Source organism: Lynx rufus, unplaced genomic scaffold (assembly GCF_022079265.1).
Source record: "Lynx rufus isolate CCGP_SWC_20201006 ecotype Redwood Valley unplaced genomic scaffold, mLynRuf1.p SCAF_13, whole genome shotgun sequence".
Classification (NCBI taxonomy): domain Eukaryota; kingdom Metazoa; phylum Chordata; class Mammalia; order Carnivora; family Felidae; genus Lynx; species Lynx rufus.
In genome coordinates, this window is record NW_025814827.1 from 19,521,897 (window position 1) to 19,547,976 (window position 26,080).

General features: G+C 35.7%; 2 protein-coding genes across 2 annotated transcripts in view; one reads left to right on the forward strand and one right to left on the reverse strand.

The window, feature by feature from the left end:
- Positions 1 to 13,280, forward strand: part of MNS1 (meiosis specific nuclear structural 1) — a 29,395-nt gene extending 16,115 nt beyond the window's left edge. Inside the window, exons 7-9 of the mRNA XM_047074444.1 lie at positions 5,115 to 5,372; positions 11,263 to 11,388; positions 13,009 to 13,280. Of these exons, the coding sequence (XP_046930400.1) occupies positions 5,115 to 5,372; positions 11,263 to 11,388; positions 13,009 to 13,101 (477 nt within the window). The 3' untranslated portion in view covers positions 13,102 to 13,280. The remainder of the gene's footprint in view (positions 1 to 5,114; positions 5,373 to 11,262; positions 11,389 to 13,008) is intronic.
- A 560-nt stretch (positions 13,281 to 13,840) lies between these two features.
- TEX9 (testis expressed 9) overlaps positions 13,841 to 26,080 on the reverse strand; it is a 159,549-nt gene continuing 147,309 nt past the window's right edge. Inside the window, 2 exon segments of the mRNA XM_047074653.1 lie at positions 13,841 to 13,915; positions 14,538 to 14,672. Of these exon segments, the coding sequence (XP_046930609.1) occupies positions 13,841 to 13,915; positions 14,538 to 14,672 (210 nt within the window).

Below are 26,080 nucleotides of genomic sequence, written 5' to 3' on the forward strand. Positions count from 1 at the left end.
TGGCTTTTATTATCAGTTTTCTTAAAGTATAATTGACATATAAACTTGTAAGATATTTAAAGCATTATGGTGATTTGATATATGTTTATTTTGGGGAATGATTCTCCCATCTAGTTAATACATCTATCACCTCACATAATTATTTTTTTAATTTCTTTTTGAAGAGAGCACTTAAGTTGGACTTTTAGCAAATTTCACTTATATAATACAGTGTTATTCACTTTAATCACCACATTTTACATTAGATCTTCAGGCCCTATGGCTGAACTTTGTACCCATTATCAACCTCTTCCTATTTCCCCTACCCTCCAGTTTATTATTTTCTGTCTCATTATATACAAAGATTAACTCAAAATAAGTGTGACAAACAAAAAGGATGAAACTACAAAATTTCTAGAAGAAAACAGAGGAGAAAGTCTTTACGACCTTGAGAAGGGTGAAGATTTTTTTGGTACAGTAAAAAAGGCATGATCCATAAAGGAAAAAGTTGCAAATTGGGTTTCATCAAAACTAACAATTTCCTAACACCGTTAGGAAAATGTAAATGCAAGCCATAATCTGGGAAATAGTATTCTGTATGTGTATCTTACAAAAACCTTTTATTCAGAATATAAAAAGAACACTTATAACTCAATAATAGAATAATAAAGAACTATTTTTTTAATGAGCAAGAAGTTTGAACAAAGACTCATACAACAAATACATGAATAGCCAAGTATACAATAGATTGTTGGTTATTAGCATTATTTTTAATATTTTTCATCTATAACAAAACATCATTGTAGATAAACTTTTTCATCAGTGAGGAGGAAATAGTTACCATGTATTGATATCAAAACCCTGTTGGGTGTATATTCTTAATGATTACTGCATGTAAGAATGTAAATATAGGGGCACCTGGGTGGCTCAGTTGGTTAAGTGTCCGACTTCGGCTCAGGTCATGATCTTGTGGTTCGTGGGTTCAAGCTCCACGTTGGGCTCTGTGCTGACAGCTTAGAGCCTGGAGCCTACTTCGGATTCTGTGTCTCCCTCTCTCTCTGCCCCTCCCCCGTTCATTCTCTCTCTCTCTCTCTCTCTCTCTCTCTCTCTCTCTCTCTGTCTCTCTCTCTCCCTCTCTCAAAAATAATACATTAAAATTTTTTTTAAATGTAAAATATGTACATTTCTTTTTAAAAACAACTTAATGTAATCCATTTATATATACCTAATATCAAATTACCCAAAAAAGTTAAGAATGAAATGATGGATGAACGTGTAACAGGTATACATGGACCAAGGGGAAGCAAATAGGCAAGGTTAGCATCAGATAGACAGAACATCAAATGAATCCCAGATATCACAGATGAAAGGTACAGTTGACAATGAGGGTATTACAGGATAAACATTTAATCTTCTATGTAACATTGCATTGAAGTACATAACTTTAAAATTTTTTTAATGTTTTATTTATTTTGAGAGACAGAGAGACAGAGTGCAAGCAGGGGAAGGGCAGAGAGAGAGAGGGAGACGCAGAATCTGAAGCAGGCTCCGGTCTCTGAGCTGACAGCACAGAGCCCAATGTGGGGCTCAAACTCACAAACCGTGAGATCATGACCTGAGCCAAAAGTCGATGCTTAACTGACTGAGCCACCCAGGCGCCCCTGAAGTACATAACTTTAAAAGCTATTAAACTTCCAAAGAAAATTTACCAGAATAATACAAGGGGAAATGGTATTTATCATCACTAGAAATTAATGACAAATATTTTCATCTTCTATCTGAAAATCTAAAAATATTATTTTCAGTTATTATTGGTTGAAGAGGAAATTTGTAAGTAATTTAGAGGATGAGATTAGTACACATCAAAATCTTATCAGATTTATAAAACTGATCTCTAAGGCAATTAATCTTTTAAAAATTTTTTTTTATATTTTATTTTTTTAATGTATCTCCAAATTAGTTAGCATTTGTGCAACAATGATTTCAGGAGTAGATTCCTTAATTCCCCTTACCCATTTAGCCCATCCTCACTCCCACAACCCCTCTAGTAACCCTCTGTTTTCCATATTTAAGAGTCTCTTATGTTTTGTCCCCCTCTCTGTTTTTATATTATTTTTGCTTCCCTTCCCTTATGTTCGTCTGTTTTGTATCTTAAAGTTGAGGCAATTAATTTTTAACAAGAAATATTAGAAAAAATTATCCAGGCAGCCAACTCAGTAACTTAGGAAAACAATACAAATTCAAGTATGGGGCAAGAATATGGAAGAAAATCATAAAGATACAAGTGGAAATTTACCAAAATCAAGAAAACATATTAGAATTATTTAGTATTGGGTGGTAAAGCTTTTACTCTGGAAAAACATACTAAAAAGGGAAGCAAAAACAAAACTAGAAAGACTAAAAGGTCTGTAAAGAAAAAAGATTAGAAAATAATGAACGGTCATTCAATTGTATACTTATAAAATGGGGCAATCTTTTTTTTTATTTATTTATATTTTTAAATTTTTTTTTCAACGTTTTTTATTTATTTTTGGGACAGAGAGAGACAGAGCATGAACGGGGGAGGGGCAGAGAGAGAGGGAGACACAGAGTCGGAAACAGGCTCCAGGCTCTGAGCCATCAGCCCAGAGCCCGACGCGGGGCTCGAACTCACGGACCGCGAGATCGTGACCTGGCTGAAGTCGGACGCTTAACCGACTGCGCCACCCAGGCGCCCCATAAAATGGGGCAATCTTAATGGTACTATTTCTGCATTAAAAGTATAGTGATTTCAAAAAATGTAGAAAAAGCCAAAATAAGATTACTAAGGATATATCCCATGTGAAAAGCTTGCTGTGCCCTGCCTCATACCCTCTTAGCCTCACCTCTAATTTCAGTGACAGCTGTGGACAACACTTGTGAGGGTTTACACTGACTGTGCTTGACAGTGTCCTAATGTGTGGTGCTGTTGGTGGGGGCAGGGAATGAACACCCTCTGAGGCATCCCTCAGCCAACAGTGGACAGGAATTAAGGGATAAATGCTTCTTCCTGTCAGCCTTGAGGACAGACCTGAAAGGTGCTTCATGCATTCCTCACAAGATTCTGGCAGGATTAAGCCACACTTGCCCACATAGTAACCAGTTCAGTGATGCACCCACGTGTTGGCTTTTCTCCCTTCCCTATTTCTCTCTGCTTTTCCCTCACTGCTGCTTCCTGAGATCTCTCTCTCTCTCTCATAAAATATGTATACGCAAATATTTGTGTAAGATTATGCTTTCAGAGGAGAACCCAGACCAAGATACCTCTAAAAGTTTCCAGGCTCAAAGTAGTTTTTTCAGCAAATTATTTCAAACCTGCAGTGAATAGCTATTTCTCAAACCACATTATGGGCTTTAGAATGTAGAAAAGTTTGGAAAATTATGCAGTTCATATTACATTAATATATATTCCTGATCCAGGCATATCAAAGAGTATAGGGACATTTTTCTAGTTGAAAAAAAATACAGTGAATGGTGTTTTGTTTTGTTTTGTTTTGTTTTGCTAACATTTCCCTGATTTTTAGCCAGATGTCTTTACCGTTGATTGGATTAAACTAAAATTTGTATGGGAGATGGATGCCAGGAAATGTCAACAGTTCATTTGGTTCTATGTGTATTTTTTGTGTGCAAGGTATTAGGATAAACTCTGGAGGAATTCAAAGCTGAGACAATATCTGCCTTCAGTGAGCCTTCTGACTTCTATATATAATACATAGAGATGAACACAAACTATAATATCATAAAAACACTGTGCCCAGCATCCCAAAGAAAAATAATATATAAGATAAATAAAATAATAAGAAATAATATACCCTCTAGGAATTTATTTTTAGTGAGGAGATAATGCATGTATCTGAAGTAAAATTAATGATGGGAAAAATAAATGGTATCAGAGGCCCAAAAGAGAGAGATGTATGAATTAGAGTGACTTTCTGGAGGAGGTAGGTTTTGAACAGATTAGATAGAGGTAAGTGAAGAAAAAGAAGTGGAACATTCAAGATAATTAACAAATAGGTGGAACAAACAGCTGATATTCCAGATTGGGTGGCTTAAAATCCACTCCTATACTTTTTTGTCTTACTTTGTTATAAAAGCTATAAAGTTAAAACCACATTTCTTTTAGCTAGAATTCTTCATAGGACCTAGGTTATCTTCCAAGTTACTCTCAACCTCAAGGTGTGAAGATAGAAGTGGGCAAAATGAGGTCATAGTGACATGTAGAAGACTGGGTCTTTGGGAGTAGTTTTGGTAGAGTTACCATCATGGTAACTTTGAGCCATGATGGTTAACTCTACCGAAGACAGATGGTAACCAAGACAGTGGCTGGGTCCTTGGCCATCCTGGAAGTTCTCTCATACCACCTGCTGGCCTATAGTAAATCCCTTATAGCTTCTGTTACCTGTAAGAAACCTGACCAAACGGCTGTTATTAAGGCAATATTTTGATTGCCTTGAGGATATGGCTTACCTCCTGGAAATTGTGTTTGAATTAGGCAAGGCTGGTTACAGTTGAGAAGGAATTGTATCAGTCCTAATTGGATAGATGATAAAGCAAAAATAGTAAAATGTTATGATAGTACCTAGGTGTTAGGTAGATGAGTGATCACTGTAAACTTCTATTTTCCAGTTATGTTTGAAATTTTTCATAATGTTAGGAAAATTAAAGCTTGTAGGAAAAGATTTGAACTGCTCCAAGTAAATTTGAATTGTCCTGAAAAACTTGTGATTGTCACTTGTAGATTATTATTCTGAAAAATATTTCCCAGTAATTTGAATCATAATTTCAGGCAAGATTTTAGAATGATTCTTTGTGGGTACAAATTTCACAGACCACAGATTTAATGATCTCAGTTATGCAAAAAAGTTTTTATGTCAGCTCCTTTCAAAATAGATACAAATTAAAATTTAAAAATAAAAGAAGGCAATCCAAAGTAACGTGTCCTTTATCCAACTAGTGTTAACAGGGTGAGGGAAAGTGTTATCTTGAAAAGGCTTAATTTTTCAGGCTTTATTTCATATTGTAACACTGCACTTAACCAAACTCTATCCATCATTTCTTTATAAATCTGTTGTAAAGAAACAGTTACTGAATCAATGTTTATACGGATTGTTGTTTAGGAGGAAGCAGAAGAGAAATTAAGAAAGCAAAAGGAGTTGAAACAAGATTTTCTAGAACAAATGGCCCTCAAGGAACTAGTACTCCAGGCTGCAAAAGAGGAAGAGGAGACCTTTAGAAAAGCTACGCTAGCTAAGCTTGCTGAGGATGATCGAATAGAACTGATGAATGCTCAGAAGCAAAGAATGAAGCAGCTAGAACACAGGAGGGCTGTGGAAAAGCTTATCGAAGAGCGTCGCAACCAGTTCCTTGCAGACAAAGTAAGAAAAAGTGTTCATTTTTGTTATCACTGAACAGTAGTCAGCTCATCTATTCATCCACTCAGTATTTAACTGAGACCCTTTTATGTGCCAGGTGATGTTAGATATCTGCTAACTAGTCACATGGCATAGACATTTTCTGACCATTTATTTATGCATCTAGAATGTATTTATTGATGCTTTCTATGTGCTAGACACCGTTTGGTGTTGAGAACATATGTACAGCTAAGTCTATGATATCTATGATTTTATTTTATCGTCTTGGTTAAAGAAAATATATAAAAACAATCATTGTAAAGATATGTCAGGTACACGTGACAATAATTATACAGGTATGGGCATCTTGGTGTGGTAGACAGGGCACAGATCATGAGTGCCCTGGATGCTATTTTAAGGAAGGTGGTCTTTATCCAGGGGAACCCACTGAAGAATTAAGAAAGCTATCTGATAAGATCTGCACTTGGAAAGATGACTTGAGTAGTGGTACTGGGGGTACTGCCTGGAGTGAGACCAGAGACAGGGAGATCAGTTAGGACATTACTACCATCAGTCCATGATAGGTGGGGAAAGCCTGTGCAAATAGAGAAGGGGGCCATGTGAGAGATGTTAGGGAGATAGACTTGATGGGGCTTGCTGACCAGTTAGCTGGGTCTGGAGAGGTGAGAGCAGGATTATGCCTTCTACTACCACTAAATAATACTATTGCTTCCATCTTCAGTGAGTGAGTGGGTGATGTCCTAAAGAAAACAAAGAAAAATAGATTTCAAGGGGGTATATAATTCCATTTTGTCCACATTGATTGAGGCCCCAGGGGTTGATTTCTTAGTTGGAAATATGGATTTAAGAGTTGGAGATGGAACTAGGTTTGTGCCTTTGGACAAATTGATTTATCTATTTTATGTTTGATTTATAAAACTGAAATAATACTTAATCTACCACACTAGATTGTTGTGTTTTAAGAACCAAATAAGAGGGGCGCCTGGGTGGTTCAGTCGGTTAAGCGTCCGACTTGGGCTCAGGTCATGATCTCATGGTTCGTGATTTCGAGCCCTGCGTCAGGCTCTGTGCTGACAGCTCAGAGCCTGGAGCCTGCTTCAGATTCTGTGTCTCCCTCTCTCTCTGCCCCTCCCCCACTCACACTGTGTCTCTCTTTCCTTCAAAAATAAATATTAAAAAAATTTTTTAAAAAAAGAACCAAATAAGATAATGTATAAGTGCTTTGTAAAGATAAACGCTCTAAATATGAAGAGTACAGATTAGGCATAGGGTAAATATTTTAAAATAATTAATATAAGTTGTAGTGTAACAACATTTACTGAGCTTTTACATATGTCATTCAACTATTCTAAGCTCATTTCAAGCAAATAACTTTAACCTTTCAACTCTATGAGTTATGTAGGTCGGGGTTTTATAGCAAGTAAGTGGCAGAGCTGGAATTAAGTTAATTGATATCCTAATGATGATCTTTTCCAGTATGGATAGGCAGAAAGAAATCTCAGGATATTCTTGTAATCAATAGATACTGATCTGCTAGGCATTCTGCTGAGTATTGGTGAGAGAACCAAAATAAATACAAGTTAATTTTTGTACTTTCTAGTGTAGTACAAAAAATGGGGTATAGATTCCCAAAACACTCAATTATATATAAAATTATACTGAGAATACATTTCTTAAATGTACAGTGTACATTTATAGAATTTGGTAGTTATAATTTACCATGAACAATACAGTTGACCCATGAACAACACAGGGGATAAGTAAGGGTGCTGACACCTCCCCCAACCCCCACCCCAGTCAAAAATCCACATAAAATTTTTGACTCCTCCAAAACTTAACTAATGGCCTCCTGATGACCAGAAGCCTTCCTGATAACATGAAGAGTCAACTGGCACATGGGGTGCCTGGGTGGCTCAGTCTGAGCATCTGACTCTTGATTTCAGCTCACATCATGATCCTAGGGTTGTGGCACTGAGTCCCACATTGGGCTCTGTGCTGTGCATGGAGCCTTGCTTAAGATATTCTCTCTCTCTCTCTCTCTCTCTCTCTCCCACTCCCTCTCCCCCACTCTGTCCCTCTCCCCAGCTTGTGTTCTCTCTGTAAAATAAAAAAATAAAAAAGATTATCTTATTTTAAAAAAGTCAATTAGCACACATTTTATATACATATTATAAACTATATTCATATAATAAAGTAGCTAGAGAAAACAATCTTATTAAGAAAATCATAAGAGAAAATATCTTTATGGTACCATATTATATTACTGAAAAAAATCTGCAGGTAAGTGGACCCACGCAGGTCAAACCTGTGTTGTTCATGGGTCAACTGTGCATTTATGGCATAACTATGTGGGTTTTCCTGGAAATATATAAAAGATGAATAAAAGCAGAAGAAGGCTATTCTAAGTTGGCAGCATATGGAATTACCCACAATGAGAAACTTGAGTGATAGGCAGAGGAGTTTAGACATGATACAATAGGAAATTGGTGATCACAACATGGTCTTAGGAAGAAGAGAATGTAGTGATTCAAGAGTGAGGTGATGAGGACCTAGAATAGGTTAACAAAGCATGGAAGAAGCAAGAAAGGAAGAGTTTAAATATTTTTAAAGGAATATGAGACTGGTATGTTTTGTTTTGTCTTGTTTTGTTTTGTTGGTGGATCATATAGGGTAGACTGGAGGAAGGAGTCAAAATAACTCCAAGGTTTCAACTAGGAGAAACTCAAAGAATACCAAGTGCTGTTATGTTTTGAGTCAGAGAAAAAAGAGAATTACTTCAGTTTATATCATGTTGGGCTTGAAATAGAAATACAAATTGAAAATATCTTGAAGGCACTTGACTCAGAGGAGCAAAGCTTAGGTCAAGTTTTCCTAAACATACATATCTGGCATTAATTAGCACACAGAGATTCCAAGAATATATTACAATGAGAAACAATCAGAGGGCCAATGATGGAGTGTCAGCCAACATTCTTATTTAGGAGTAGAAGGAGGAGGAAAAAAACAATGACAAGACCAAGAGATGGTCAGAAAGGCAAGAGAATCTGGATGGTTGTAGTCACAGAAAACCAAGCAAGGTCAGCTCTTTTTTTTGTCTGCTCGATGAAGTGGGGAGGTGGGGGGGGGGGGGATACTTGGAGTTCAATTTTTAGGTCTCTTCTATTCTTATTCATTTCATGCTTTTGTTCTGATGCCATATTTCTAGCTGTCTAAATGACGTAGTTGGAAATCTTGTAGGTGCCTTAGAATTTAGTTTCCAAAAGTGAACATTCCACACAAACTTTTTACAGTTTCTGTAGCCTGAATCTTGGTTAAAGACAGCATATTCAGTCAGTTACCCAGGTCTATGACTTTGAAATCATCCTGGACTTTTCCCCATTCCTATCTAATAATTTTTAGTCAGCCACCAAATTCCATTGACTTCATTTCAGTAGTAAGTCTTAAATCCAGTTTCTTAATAACTTAGTCCAGACATTTAATACCATTCCTGTGGACTACTGAAATTGTTATCTACTGGTCTCCATATGACTAGTCCATCTGCTACTAGTTATAATGGGCTTAAAAAATTCATTATGTCCTCCTCGTACTTAAACCTAAGTGGATTCCTACAGCATAAAATCCCAATTCCTTATCTTTGATATAAATCAGTCATGATCTACTCTAACCTTTAAGGGTTAACCTTTAAGCACCTAGCATTTTGCTTGACAAGTGGTGAATAATAAATGTTTGTTGAATCAAGGAGGGTGATCAACAGTGTCAGACAAGCAGAGCAGTCAAGGAGGATGAAAATTAGAAGACTTTTGAAATGATCAGAAGGTTTTGAATACTCCTTGCGTAGAAAGAGGTAGAAACAGTGATAGACCGTCCCATCTCATGGCTTACAGAGCTAATTAGAAAGCTCCTAGAAAAGTTAGCAAGGCAACTATAAATGGAAATCACATAAAACCACCTAAAGCATAGATATTTCTACAATTTATGTCTTTATTTTAATTTTTTCTAATGTAAATATTCCTAATATAAAGCTGTGTGCTAAAAGTGTCTGAGATTGGGTCACATTTTTCTTGCCCAAGAGCAAGGGTGGATTTTCATGATCATGGAACACACTAATCCTATAAGGCTCTAACTCTGTTTTTTTAGATTTCAGATATATTCCTAAATAGGTAACTACAATTCTGTCTACCTCTAAAAAAATCATATGGTTAGTAAGACAAAATATAAAACTACCCAGGAAAGAGTTACCTAATACCAGCTCTATTGAGTTTGTCTAAATGGACAAATTGGTTTCATACTTTCTATTTAGCCTAATTTACTATGAAAGTGTTTATTAGGATAAATATTTAATGTGTTTACCACATCCCAAGTAGAGAAATCTTGTATTCTACCCCAACTAGAGACCGTACATCATTGGACAAAAATCTAACAACTGACCTTTCCTCACAACGTTTCAGAATTTTTTTTGCATCTCCTTTTTATAAAGAACAGATCAGTTAGGATTAGGTTTGGCTGCAGGTACAGAGTATCAAATTAATAGTGGCATAGTAGTTTACTATTCTCACATAAAAGTCTAAGGGAATTCAGGGCTGGAATGGAGGCTGTATTCAGCCTTCAGGAACCAGGGTCATCCTAGCATTTCGCTGTGGCTTCTGTAGCCTATAGCCTTTATCTTCATGGTCTAAATTGGATCTTCACCCTTCATGTTTCAAGTAGCAGATGGAAGAGTTGAAGAGAGACAAAGTGGGTGTATACGATTGATTCCTGGAATCTGCCATATGACACTTTTGCTTATAGTCCATTGGCAGAAACCAAGTCTTGTTGTGACCACACATGATTATAAGGGAGCCTTAGAAATATAGTCTCAAAACAAATTCAGGTATAACAATTCCATGGCAGATTCTATAACTTTATATCATCTTAGAAAATAAGTAAGAGCCACTCAACACTTTGATTCAATAACAAGATGGGTAGAGAGTGTAAGTCTTTTCTCAGCTACCAGTGCTGCTTCTGATTCTGTAATGCAAATAAGGTAATATCATAGTAGACGAAATAGTCTCATTAGAAGCCATTAAAGGCTTAAGTGGCATTGGATATGGCTGTGTCCTAGCATCCTTCTTTATTTGGTAACTATGAAGAGTTTTGAAGAAATTGTGACCCTAGGAAACTATTTATTGCACAGACCAGCTCAACATTAATACTACTTTAATTCTATGTAGGAATTCATCACTACTTCAGTGGCCTGCCTTTAGCACCCTTCCCTTTCCAATAGATTATTTGGATACAACGCTGTAAGAGTTCTTTTAAGCCCTAAAACTTTTAAAGCTGGCCATCTCTTCCATAGCATGTGGCACAGAATTTTGGTGCGGTTACATGAGAGCATTCAGAACTGTTGCCTGAGAAACACTGGTTCTCCTGTTAGAACTCTTGCTGCTACTCCTGTGCTTCATATGGGCTCTTAAAATTTTTAACATACATGGAAATATTTATCTTTTAGATATCCCTATTCTGTTTCATCCAGTTTTTGGTTTTGTTTTACACTGAAAGCTGCCTTCAGCAATTGGCATACGGTAAACATTACATAAATATTTGAATTAATTAGGAAGTCCCTTCTTTGTACATTTTTTCCTTGGTGATGAAGATACTGTCCTGAAGATATATACTTGCCTCCCTAAAATCCCAGCCATGCCTTTTTTTTTTGTATCCTTAAGGGAATAGTGACTGTAAAAAATAGAGATTTGTGTACATATAATAAATATAAAAGATATATAAACGACATAATATTTTCTGTAGTGTAAAAAATAGTTCAATTTTATCTAATCCACTGCAAGATGGCTTTATTTGATGACTTCTTAAAAGATTAATGTATTCTGTGACAATAAAATTTCATTTACATTTCCAGCAACGTGAACTGGAAGAATGGCAGTTGCAGCAAAGACGACAAGGATGTATTAATGCAATTATTGAAGAAGAAAGACTAAAACTTCTCAAAGAACATGCTACAAAATTACTAGGATATCTTCCTAAAGTAAGTGAGATTTAATTCAAGGTATAATCTTCCTAAACTCTAATAATGGGGAAAAAAACAGAGGGCCTGGGTTTCACTTACTTGTGGCTGTTACAAAGCAGCAGTAGGATCGGAGGCAGTCATTGAACATCTGTCTCTAAAATTAGAGTTGGTCTTGGCACATTCTTTTTTTTTTTTTTTCTTAATGTTTATTTATTTTTGAGAGAGAGAGTACAAGCAGCAAAGAGTCAGAGAGAAAGGAGACACAGAATCTGAAGCAGGCTCCAGGCTCTGAGCTGTCTGCACAGAGCCTGACTTGGTGCTTGAACTCATGGACTGTGAGAGCATGACTTGAGCTAAAGTCAGAAGCTTAACTGACTGAGCCACCCAGGTGCCCCAAATCTTGGCACATTCTTAAAGTAGGAGCCAGATTTACTGAATTTAAATTTTAGAAGTTCTTTTTCCCTTTGGGTGTAGGAAGTCTAAAACTAAACTACCCTAAAGCAACCGTGATACTTTTTGTACAGGAAACTCTTGTAATTGGTAACACTGATAACAGACACATGCTTGAACCGAGTCCGAGACAGAGCTGCTGTATAATGGGAGGTTATAAGTAGGTACTAAGTAATCTATTTTTAAAAGTACTTCCAGAAGGTAACAGATTTTCATGTATAAGTGGGATACATTCTGACTATAAATGAAGTAACAATGGATTTTCCTAAGCCCCATAAACATCTGGACTCATGTAAATAAAATTTACAACCTTCAAATAGAAATGTCATTTGATATTTTATTCCATTGGAAGAATAAAGTGCTTATTTTGGGTTCAGTCCAGTGCTAAGGAAAGAGAAAGGGAAATATCTGAGTAATTATTGCTTGTCCACAGGATGTTATAGTCTAATTGGCTGATTGGATTAATGAATATGAAATGATATACTGACAAAAGCTATAAGAAATTCATTTCAAAAAAATTAGACTATAAATTCTGGAGAATCTCAGTTTAGATACTTTTAAAAGGAAATAAATGTGGAGATAGGGAGAGTCTAACAAACCTGTTCTGCCAAAATGATTTTAATCTTTTAGGTCCTAATGGCCCTAAATGACCTAAATTATTCTTTAGCTCCTTTCAATTACATAAGTAAATATTTAAGAGCCTTTTATTGTGTACTATATAAAAGCACCAAGAATTTCAAAGGGCTTGCTTAAAGGGCATGTAACTCCAAATCTGGAGTCTTTCCTACAAGACAATGTTTGCTGATCATAGAATGGAGGTGAGAGCCAATCCCAGGCATGAATCTAGCAAAGCTCAGTCTCTTAATTCTGACTGCTCTCATACCTTATGAAATTCTCATTCAGCCAATCCAAGCAGTGGTACTTGAGGTAGTAAAATAGAATTCCAGATTCCTATTACAAATTCCTATACTGGAGCTGATAAATAAATCAGGAAATCAGGTCAAAGATTTCATTATACATAGAGTCATAATTTTCAGAGACTAGTGATATTATTTGTAAACCTATGAAATAGATTTCATTATCTTGGAGATAACTTTACAAATTTTTGTAGTCTATATGTTAGTCTTAGAAGCATTTAGTTAAATATTCTGGCATTTGAAGTAACTCACAAAATATTTTTTCCTGTAGGGAGTATTTAAAAAGGAGGATGATATCGATATGCTTGGTGAAGAGTTTAGAAAAGTATATCAGAAAAGGAGGGAAATTTGTGAAGAGAAGTGATACCATCAAGATTTGGTAAAACCTGGATTGTTTTGTTTTCACCACTAGATGTCAGTGTGACTTTTGTTTCACAGGTCAGTGACAGAATCCATAATCTATTTGGATTTTCTAAAGCAACTCTGTATTTCATCATTTGTAAACAATTATCTATAAGAAAATATTTGTTTTCTGATAAAATTAAATTGCAGAATATTTTTTATCTATAAAATTAATTGCTATTAGTCAAATTCTTGTTCTTGTACTGATAATTTGAAGAGCTGAGTTACACACCACATTACAACATTTCCTTTATATAAATACAATACAGCCAAACCCAGGAGACTAACTTTTCCATACTACTCCTCCTGCTCAGAGCTTGGTATTTGTGTTTAGGGAAAGTATCTTTTTCTTTCTACTATAAGGGAAAAGAATAAGGAGTGAGGAATTTCAAAGTGCTTTATTGTCAATAAGAACTTAAATGACAGTTTATGTGCTAGTACTGTTTTTATTAACTAGAGCTAAATCACCAGAGCATAAAATACTTTATATAAAAGGGCAAGTGGCTCACAATTTTCTAATAATCACCTATCAATTTTGTATCCACCCCAAATCTAAACAGGGAATTTGTTGCAATTGCTTTGATTTCATTATCAAATATCTTAATTATTTATAGAGAGTAAAAATAAATCATTAAAACTTTAAATAAAATGTATATGGGGCACACAGTCAGTTATACAGACTAATTAAAGTAGGTCACTTATCAATTTCCCCATTCAAGTGCCTTCATAAATTCCTCTTCGGTGAAAGACAGCATCTTGGCAGCTTCAATATGCATCTGTGTTTGTAACAAATCAATATTGTTTTAGCATTAAGAGTAGACCACAAGACAACATGCAGTTGATAAAAATGTGTATATAAATATGCTATCAAATGATAAGCTCTGTTGGAATGTGTACTCTAATTCCAATAAACATATTTGAAATAATTACATTCAAGGGTCAGCCTGTAAAAGCCTATTTGTCCATGGTGGTTACTGAATCAACCTGTTGAGAGAACACTTCAGTAGTATTTTAATACGTAACCTTTGCAAAAAGGGAAAGTGGCAGAGCCATGGCTTCGAATCTTCTCACCACCAGGTAATTCATGTGTAGAGAAGGGAAGAGTGATTTGGAATCCATTTTCACTCTTCCGTGTTTAAAGAGGCAAACCAATCCAATAAGATAATAGTATATTATACTCTTGTATATACTTTCTGTCATTAGGGAGTACCCATACTGTATTTACCAGTCCCATTTTCCACATTACTAATTTATCTGCCTGAAAATATCCATTTGCTTGGATGACATGTTATGTAGAAATCTTATTATGTATGTTCTATAGGTAAAATTTTGTACCTAAGCATATCAAATACATCTAAAAATATCTACAATTTAACTGTTTTTTTAGAATAGACTCACCTTCTGCCTTTTTAAAACATCAATTAATTTTAACTGCTTCTTGAACCCTATCATTAATTCTCCTTTTTGTTTTTCTAGCTTCTTGTTTTCAGACTTTAATGCTTCAATTTTTTTGCGGTCTTCATTGGCTATATCCTGCACAAGGAAAAACAAATCCCATATAGTCTTCAAATTATAAAAACTATAGTCACTTTGTGATAACTACCTTTAAAATATAAAATTTTTGTAAATCTTCTTTGCATTACTGAAAAACTGACTTTGATAACTCATACATTTTAAGCATTTTAAATATAATTCAGTTCTAATTCCAGTAGTGGCAGAGTAACTTAAAATGGACCAAACTCTTCTGAGGGTAACAATAACATATTTGAAGGCACAGATGAGTAATCAATAGTAAGCAGAAAGTGGAGATGATATCCTTGAAAAAAGGGAAATAAACTGACTGAGGTCCATATTCAACTGGCTTCTGAGAGCACTTTCCACTTAATGGGTTCACAGGAGATAGACCTCAAGGAAAAAGTAGTTTTACTGGGCTGAGGAATGAAAGAGCAGAGTTGCCAGGGTGGTAGAAATTTCCAGGTGGCAAATCCTGGAAAGAAAAGAGCCCTCAAAATTCCCTCAAATCCTTGGCAGATACCTAGATAGCCCACGTGCAGAGTGAGACCTCTAGGAAAGGCAACATGAAAGGCAAGAGCTGTGGTCTAGAGAGCTGGGCAGAGAATTCAGCCAGTGGTCTGAGAAGGCAGAGTTTGTAATCTTGGCAAAAATTACCTGAATGAGCTCTGCAGCAAGTTGGACAGTGCAGAAAAAATATCTGTGAGCTTTAAGACAGGTCAGTAGAATTTATTTAAGTATAGGAAGATCTTAAAGAAATATTAAAGGAAGTCTTTCATGCAAAAGGACAATGATACCAGAAGGAAATCTGAATCTACATACACATAAAAAAGTACCAGAAATAATAGAATATTAGACTTTTTCTTTCAAAATAAATCTCTGTAAAAGATAATTGACAGTGATATCACCAAGATTAGGAAGCTCCAGACCCTTCTCCCCCCAACAAATACACAGAGAAACACTGAAGATACAATATACTCCCCAATGTAACATGAGAACTCTAGAAGCCAATTAAGCAGCAGTAACAACCAAACACCTAACCAACAAAAAGTCACATTCAAAATGATAGGAAACTTTATGGCCTTTATGCTCACCCCTTCCCCCTTATTCTCCTGGCCTAGTGGAAAAAAGAAGCCTCTAAATTCATGGAAAAAAGAGTGGAACTTACTTGTGATGTTCTGACTTGTCTGAGGATTGCTTGAGGGACTGTCTTGCCTGACTCAGAGCACTGATGGGAAGTGCTACACCTGAGGGCTACTGGGGGTCTGCAGAACCATGAATGCCTAAGGGCAAGAAATTATGGGCAGAGGAATTTAATACAACACCTAAGGCCCTGAGAAGCAGCAGGGCTGAGACTCCTAGGAAATTAAGACGTTTAAATGACAAAAAGAGCTTTAAGACATATAGAAAATAATTCAAAATGGTAGCAGGAATTTCTTCCCCATCACTAATAACTTGAAATGTAAGTGAATTAAAGTCCCCATAGATTGGATTTAAAAAACAAGATCAAGTATATACTGTCTACAAAAGACTCACTTTAGATCTAAGGACATACACAGATTGAAAATGAAAGGATGGAAAAAGATAATCCATGCAAATGGTAACCACAAGAGGATGGAGGTAGCTACAATAATACCAGACAAAATAGACTTTTAGTCAAAACAGGTACGAGAGACCAAAAAAAGGCCATTATATAATAATAAAAGGCTCAATTCACCAAGGAGCTATAACAATTATATATGCACCCAACATGAGTTCCTAAATATATGAAGCAAACATGGACAGAATTGGTGGGAGAAAAAGAACCGCTCTACAGTTACAGTAGACTTCAATACCCCACTTACAATAATGGATAGAACCAGAAAGAAGAGCAATAAGAACAGTACTTGAACAACCCTAAAGACCAACTGGACCCAAAAGACATATTAGAACATTACACCCAAGAAAAGCAGAATATATATTTTTCTTAAGTGCACATGAAACATTCTCCAAAATAGACCATTTTAGGCCACAAACAAGTCTTAGGAAATTTTAAAAGATTGAAACCAAAGTGTCTTTCCTGTTCACAGTGAAATGAAACTAGAAATCAATAGCAGAAGGAAAATGGAAAATCCATAAATACGTGGGAATTAACATACTTTTAAACAACCAATGGGTCAAAGAAGAAATCACAAGAGAAATTAGAAAAATATCTTCAGATAAATGACGATGAAAACCCAATATAACAAAAGTTACAGGATGCAGTGAGAGCAGTGCTAAGGGGAAAATGAAATGTATAGCTATAAATGCTTACATTAAAAAAGAAGATATCTCAAATCAACAATCTCACTATAACTAGAGAACTAAACCCAAAGCTAGTTGAAAATAGAAAATAAAGCTTAGAGCAGAGATAAATGAAATAGAGAATAAAAAAACAGTAGAGAAAAATCCATGAAACCAGGAGTTCATTCTTTGTTAAGATCAATAAAATTGACAAACCTTTACCTAGACTAAAAAAACGAAACAAAACACAATGACTCAACTAACATCAGAAATGAAAGCAGGAATCACCTGGGTGGCTCAGTCTATTAAGTGACTCATGATTTCGGCTCAGGTCATGATCTCATGCTTGGGAGATCAAGTCCCACATTGGGCCCTGCACTGGGCATGGAGTCTACTTAAACTTCTCTCTCTCCCTCTGCCCCTCCCCTGCTCATATTTGCTCACTCTCAAAAAAATAATAATAACAAAAATGAAAAAGGAGATATTGCAACTGATTTGACAGAAACAAAGCCATTTTGGAAGATTTTATTTTTTAAATTTTTTTTAACGTTTACAAGAGAGTGCAAGTGGGGGAGGGGCAGAAAGCAAGGGAAACAGAATCAGAAGCAAGCTTCAGGTTCTGAGCTGTCAGCACAGAGCCCAACATGAGCTCAAACTCACAAACCGTGAGATCATGACCTAGGTGAAGACGTTTAACCAACTGAGCCACCCAGGTGCCCCCATTTTGGGAGATTTTATTATTTATTTATTTATTATTTTTGGAAGATTTTAAATAAATGGGAGAGTAGACATTACAACTGATATCCCAGAAATACAGAAGATAAGAGAATACTATGAACAGTGGTACACCAATAAATTGGATAACCTAGATGAAACAAATTCCTAGACATTCCCAATCTACTAAAACTGAATGATAAATACGAAATCAGTTCAGGAAATCCAAATAAATCTGTACCTAGTTAGGAGATTGAAGGAGTATTCAAAAACCTTTTAATAAGGAAATCCCTATTCAAAAACCTTTTAACAAGGAAATCCCTGAACTAGATGGCTTCACTGGTGAATTCTACCAAATATTAAAAAAAAAAGAACATGAACCATCTTTAAATTCTTTACCCAAACTGAAGAGAACAAAACACTTCCAAACTCATTCTATGAAGACAGCATCAGCCTAATACCAAAGCCAGACAAAAATACAACAAAAAAACCACAGACCTATATCCCTCACAAATACTTACGTGAAAATCCTCAACAAAATAATAGCACACAATTCCACAGTACATGAAAAGGACTGTACAGAATGACCAAGGGGGATATATTCCTGGAAGCAAGGATGGTTCAACATAATGAAAATCAATCAATGTAACACTTCACATTAACACAATGAAAGAAACACACAATCCTCTTGAATGATGTCAAAAAAGGATTTGAGAAGATTAAACACGCTTTCATGTTAAAAAACATGAAACAGACAAGGAACAATGAGCCTACTTCAACATAATAAAAGCCCCACATGAAAAGCCCACAGCTAATATACTCAGTGGTAAAAGACCAGAAGCTTTTACTCCATTATCAAGAACAAGACAAGGATACCTGCTTTTGCCACTTTATCCAACATAGTACTGGAAGTCTTGGTCAGAGAATCCAGGGAAGAAAAATAATAAAAGGCATCCAAATTAAAAAAAAGAAGAAGAAGAAACATTATTCCTGTTCACAGATAACACATGTATGTGGAAAACCCTAAAGATTCTACAAGAAAACTATTAAGAATAAATTCATTTGGTAAAGCTGCAAGTTACAGAATCAATACACAAAATCAGTTATGTTTTATATACTAACAATGAATATTCCTAAAAAGAAATAACCATTGTACAATAACCATTGTATTGTAACCATACAATAACCATTGTATTCAAAAGAATACAATACTTAGGAATAAACATAACCAAGATGAAAGACTTTTACACTGAAAACTTGAAAACTGCTGAAAGTATTTAAATCCAAATAAATGGACAGATATTCTGTGTTTGTGGATTGGAAAGACTTAATATTTTTATGATGCCAATACTACCCAAAAGACATTTATAGATTCAATGTCATCTCTATCAAAATCCCAACTGTGTTTTTTTACAGAAATGGAAATATCCATCCTAATATTCATATGGAATCTCAAAAGGATATAAATAGTCAAACAATCCTGAAATGAATAACAAAGTTGGAGGTCTCATACTTCTGGATTTCAAAACTTATTACAAAGCTACAGTGATCAAAGCAATGTGATACCTTCATAAAAGACATAGACCAATGGAACAGAATGCCCAGAAATAAACACATAAGGACAAATAATTATATTGACAAGAGTGCCAAGACCATTCCCTGGGAACGGACATCCTCTTTAACACACTGTCCTTGGAAACTTGGTATCTCCAAGCAAAATAATGAGCCTGTACCTCTATATCATACTATCTACAAAAATTAACTCAAGTTTGGTTAAAGACCTAAATGTAAACCCTAAAATTATTAAACTATTAGAAGAAAACACAGGGGACATGGTACATGATATTGGATTCAGTTGTGATTTCTTAGGATGCCAAAAGTACAAGCAACCACAAAAAAATTTTAAAAAACACTACATTAAAGGACAAAATCAACAGAGTGAATGGCAAATCTCTGCAAATCATATATCTGCCAAGGAATTAATATCCAGAATATGTAAAGAATTCCTACAAGTCAGTAACAGAGCACAGTCAACCAATTCAAGTCCTTGCCTATTTTGTAGACATTTCTCCAAAAAAAGATATACATATGTCTAGCAAGCACAAAAGAGGTGGTCAGTGTTACTAATCATTAGGGAAATGTAAATCAAAGCCACAATGAGAAATAACCCCCTAATAAATATTAGGATGACTACTATAAAAAAAATAAAACCAAAACCACAAAAAAATAACTGCTGGTGAAAATACAGAGAAACTAGAATCCTCATGCACCATTGGTGAGGATGTAAAATGAGACAGCTCCTGTGGAAAAGCAGTATGGTTGTTTCCTGAAAAATTAACAAGTATTTGCCATATGATCCAGCAATTCCACATCTGGATATATACCCAAGAAAACTGAAACCAGGGTCTTAAAAAGAGTAATTGTACACTCATGTTCATAGCAGTCAGTTAAGCAGCCAACTCGATTTTGGCTCAGGTCATGATCTCATGGTTCAAGGGTTCGAGCCCTAGGTCAGGCTCTGTGCTGACATTGCAGAGCCTGCTTGGGGTTCTCTCTCTCTCCCTCTCTTTCTTAAGCAACCATCAGCTTCATAAGACTATGATAAAGGTAGAAGATGTTATATATACACCTAATGATAACCATAAATCAAAAAACAGTAAAAAAATATGCAAAGAATAAAGAGAAAGGAATCCAAGTATATCACTAAAGAAAATCAGCAAACCATGAAAGAGAGCAAGACAAAAGTCAGAGAAAAACTACAAAAAAAATCCTACAAAACAAGTAACAAAATGACAATAAATACATACCTATCAATAATTACTTTGAATGTAAATGGACTAAATACTCCAATGGAAACACAGGATGACAAAGTGGATAAAAACAAAATCCATCTATATGCTGCCTATAAGAGACTCATTTTAGACCTAAAAATACCTGCAGATTGAAAGTAAGGGGATAGAGAAATATTTATTTTGTAAATGGATGTCAAAAGAAAGCTGGGATAGCAGTACTTAGACAAAATAGACTTAAAACACTGTAACATAAAGCAAAGAACACTATATATAATAAAGGGGACAATCCAAGAAGAAGATACAATAATTGAAAATATTTGTACACCTACCATGGAAGAACCCAGATCCATAAAACAGTTAAAGACAAACATAAGGGAACTAATCAATACTAACACAATAATAGTAGGGGACTTTAACATCCCACTTACATCAATGGACAGGTCATCTAAACAAAAAATCAACAAAGAAATAGTGGCTTTGAATGACACAGGAGACTAAGTGGACTTAACAGATACATTCAAAACATCCTAAAATAGCAGAATACACTTTCTTTTCAAGCACACATGGAACATTCTCCAGAACAGACCACATATTAGGGCACAAAACAAGTCTCAACAGAATTTAAAAGATCAAAGTCACACCATACATCTTTTCTGACCACAGTGCTATGAAACTAGAAATCAATCACAAGAGAAAATCTGGAAAGAACACAAATATCTAGAGGTTAAATAATAGGCTACTAAAAAATGAATGGGTCAACCAAGGTATCAAAGAAGAAATAAAAAATTACATGTAAACAAATGAAAATGAAAACACAACAGTACAAACTCTTTGGGATATAGCAGAAGTGTTTCTAAAAGGGAAGTTTACATAAATACAGGCCTATCTCAACAAACATAAAAAGTCTTAAATAAACAACCTAACCTTACACCTAAAGGAACTAGAAAAAAAAAGACCAAACAAAACACAAAACCAAAAGAAGAAAATAACAAATGTTACAGCAGAAATAAATGATATAGAGACTATAAAAATTATAGAACAGATCAATGACACCAGGAGCTGGTTCTTTGAAAAGATCAACAAGATTGATAAACCTCCAGGGAGACCCATCAAAAAAAAAAAAAAAAAAAAAAAAAAAGAGGACTCAAAGAAAATCATAAATGGAAGGAAAAATGACAACCAACACCATATAAAGAATTTTAAGAGAGTATTATGAGAAACTATATGCCAACAAATTGGACAACCTAGAAGAAATGGATAAATTCCTAGAAACAAATAACCTACCAAAACTGAAAGAAATAGAAAATTTGAACAGAATGATTACCAGCAATGAAATTGAACTAGTCAAAAAACTTCCAACAAACAAAAGTCCAGAACCAGACAGCTTCTCAGGCAAATTCTATCGAACATATTTTATTTTTTAATCTTTATTAATTTATGTTGAGATGGAATCCCAAGAAGGCTCCATGGTCAGCATGAAGCCTGATGCAGGGCTTGATCCCACAAATCATGAGATCATCACCTAAGCTGAAATTGAGAGCCAGATGCTTAACTGACTGAGCCACCCAGGTGCCCCAAATTCTATCAAACATTTAAAGAAGAGTTAATATCTAGTCTCCTCAAACTATTCCAACAAACATAATAGGAAGAAAAACTTCCAAATTCATTCTATGGGATTAGTATTACTCTGATACCAACACTAGATAAAACCACCACAGACACACACACACACCCACAAACACAAAGAACTACAGGCCAATATCTCTGATGAACACAGATGCAAAACTCCTCATCACAATGTTAGCAAACTGAATCCAGTAATACATTAAAAAAAAAAATTCATCATGATCAAGTGGGATTTATTCCTGGGATTCAAGGGTGGTTTAATATTCATAAATCTATCAACATGATAGAGCACATCACTAACAGGATACAAACCATATGATCGTTTCCAAAAAGCATTTGACAAAGTACAACATGCTTCATGATAAAAACAAAAAACTCAACGAATTAGGTTTAGAGGGAACATAACTAAACATAATAAATACCTTATATTGAAATCCCACAGCATATATCCTACTCAGTGGTGAAAAACTGAGAGCTTTTCCCCTAAGTAACACAAGGAGGTCCACTCTCATCACTTTTATTCACCATAGAACTAGAAGTCCTAGCCACAGCAATCAGACAACAAAAAGAAATAAAAGGCATCCAAATTGGTAAGGAAGAAGTAAAACTTTCACTATGTGCAGATGACATGATACTCTATATAGGAAACCCTAAAAAGTTTGCCAGAAAATTACTAGCACTGATAAATGAGTTAAGTTGAGGGATACAAAACCAACATATAGAAATCTCTTCCATTTTTATACACTAATAATGAAACAGCACAAAGAGAAATTAAGCAAGGAATCCCATTACAGTTGCACCAAAAATAATAAAATACCTAGGAATAAACCTAACCGAAGAGGTAAAAAACTTGTACTCTGAAAACTATGAAACACTGATGAAAAAATTGAACATGACACAAAGAAATGGAAAGACATAATAAACATGCTCATGAAATGGGAGAACGAATACTGTTAAAATGTCCATACTACCAAGGAATCTACAGATTAAATTCAATCCCTATCAAAATACCAACAGCACTTTTCACAGAACTAGAATAAACAATCCTAAAATTTGTATGGAACCATAAAAGACCCCAAGTAGCCAAAACAATCCTGAAAAAGAGAAACAAAACTAGAGGGAAGTATTACAATTCCAGTCTTCAAGTCATATTACAAAGCTCAAGTAATCAAAACAGTATGGTACTGGCACAAAACAGATGAATAGAACAGAATATAGAGCCCCCAATAAACCCACAATTACATGGTCAATTAATCCTCAACTAAGGAGGAAAGAATATGCAATGGGAAAAAGTGTCTTTAACAAATGGAGTTGGAAAAACTGGACAGCTACATGTGAAAGAACGAAACTGGACCACTTTCTTACACCATACACAAAAATAAATTCAAAATGGATTAAACATGAGACCTGAAACGATAAAAAAAAAACCTAGAAGAGCAGCAGTGATTCCTGTGACATCAGCTATAGCAACATTTTTTCTAGAGATGTCTCCTGAGGAAAGGGAAATAAAACTTAAAAAAATAACTATTAGGATCACATCAAAATAAAAAGCTTCAGCACAGTGAAGTAAACAATGAACAAAACTAAAATGCAACCTACTGAATGGGAGAAAGTATTTGCAAATGGCCTATCCTATAAAGGGTTAATATCCAAAATATATAAAGAACTTCTACAACTCAACACCCAAAACCAAATAATCCAAAAATGGGCCAAAGACATGAATAGACATTTCTTCAAAGACATACAGATGGCCAAAAGACATGAAAAGATGCTCAACATCACTCATCATCAGGAAAATGCAAATCAAACCACAAGAGGTATCACCTCATACATGCCAGAATGGCTAAAATCAAAAACACAAGAAACAACAAGTGTTGGTGAGGATGTGGAGAAAAAGGAACCCTCAATGCACTGTTGGTGGGAATGCAAGCAGGTGCAGCCTCTCTGGAAAACAGTATGGAGGTTCCTCAACAATTTCAAGATAGAAATACCATATGATCCAGTAGCTCCACTACTCAATATTTACCCAAAGAACATGAAAAGAATAATTCAAAAAGATATATATGCATCCCTCTGGTTATTTAAAATAATCAAATAGGTAAGCAGCTCAAGTGTCCATCAACAGATGAAAGGATAAAGAAGCAGTGCATATACACAATGGAGTATTATTAAGCCACAAAAAGAATGAACTCTTGCCATTTGCAACACCATGGATGGAGCTAGAGAATATAATGCTAAGTGAAATAAGTCAGAGAAACAAATACCTTATGATCTCACTCATATGTGGAATTTAAAAAACAAAATAAATGAGCATAAGAGAGAAAGAGAGAATGAAAGAGAGAGACAAACTAAGAGTGAACTATAGAGAACTGATGGTTAACAGAGAGGTGAGTAGGGCAATGGGTGAAATAGGTGATGGGGATTAAGAATACGTTTATCAGATATGTGAGTACAGAAAATGTTTAAAATTGTTCAATCAGTATATTGTTTACCTTTAACTAATATAACCTTGTATGTTAACTCTAACTGAATTAAAATAAAAAACTTAAATAAACAAAAACAAAAACAAATTCATTATATGTCCACCATGAATTAAATTAGAAATCAGTAAAAAAAGTATCTGGAAAAATTACCAAATATTTGTAAATGAAACAACAAGCTTCTAAATAACTCATAAGTAAAAAAAATCAAAAGGAAAATTAGACAGTATGTGAATAGAATGAAAATGAAAAAATGACAAATCAAAATTTGTAGCTAAAAGAATGCATAGAAGAAAATTTACAATGTTAAATGCTTATATTAGAAAAGAAAGGGTTCAAATCAACAGATTCTGTTCCCATTTTAAGTAACTAGAAAAAGAACAAATTGAACCCAATTAAAGAGAGAGAAGGAAATAATAAATAGAAATCAATAAAAGAGAAAACTGAGGAAAAATAAATAAAAACCAATTTAGTAAGGTTCTAGTAAGGCTGATCAAGAAAAGATGATACAAATTACCAATATCAAGAATAAGGAGAAAAAGAAATCTATGAGAATGTGGGAAGAACATCAATATAAATTCTCTAGTTATTCAAAGGACAATAAAGGAATAACAAAAAAAATTATATGCCGATAAATTTGACAACATAGGTAAAATGTAAAGATTCTGGATTTCGGGGAAGATGGTGGTGTAGGAGGATGCTGGGCTCACCACGTCCTGCTGACCACTTAGATTCCACCTACACCTGCCTAAATAACCCAGAAAACCACCAGAGGATTAGCAGAACGGAGTCTCCGGAGCCAAGCACAGACGAGAGGCCCACGGAAGAGAGTAGGAAGGGCGGCGAGGCGGTGCGGGCTACTCGGACTGGCGGGAGGGAGCCGGGGCAGAGGGGCGGCCCGCTGGCCAAGCAGAGCCCCTGAGTCTGGCTTGCAAAAGCGGAGGGGCCGGAGGGAGTGTGTTCCGACAGCAAGTGGGACTTAACATCTGGGAGGTTATAAGTTAACAGCTCTGCTCAGAGAGCGGGAAGGCTGGAGGACAACGGGAGGGAGAGTTGCTGAGCCCCTAATGACAGAGCTCAGTTTGGCGGGGAACAAAGGCGCTGGCCAGCGCCATCTCCCTCGCCCATCCCCCAGCCAAAATCCCAAAGGGAACTGGTTCCTGCCAGGGAACTTGCTTGCACCACACAAACACCCAATGCTGTGCTTCTGTGGAGCCACCCCTCCAGCGGCGGGTCTGACTCCCTCCCGCTGCCACAGGGCCCCTCCTAAAGTGGATCACTGAAGGAGAACTGAGCTAAGCCTGCCCCTCCCGCCCCTGTGCACCTTGCAGATTCACCCCAGCTAATACGCCAGATCCCCAGCACCACAAGCCTGGCAGTGTGCAAGTAGCCCAGACGGGCCACGCCACCCCACAGTGAATCCTGCCCCTAGGAGAGGGGAAGAGAAGGCACACACCAGTCTGACTGTGGCCCCAGCGGTGGGCAGGGGGCAGACATCAGGTCTGACTGCTCTCCTCCCACCAACTCCAGTTATTCAAGACAGCACAGGGCAAGT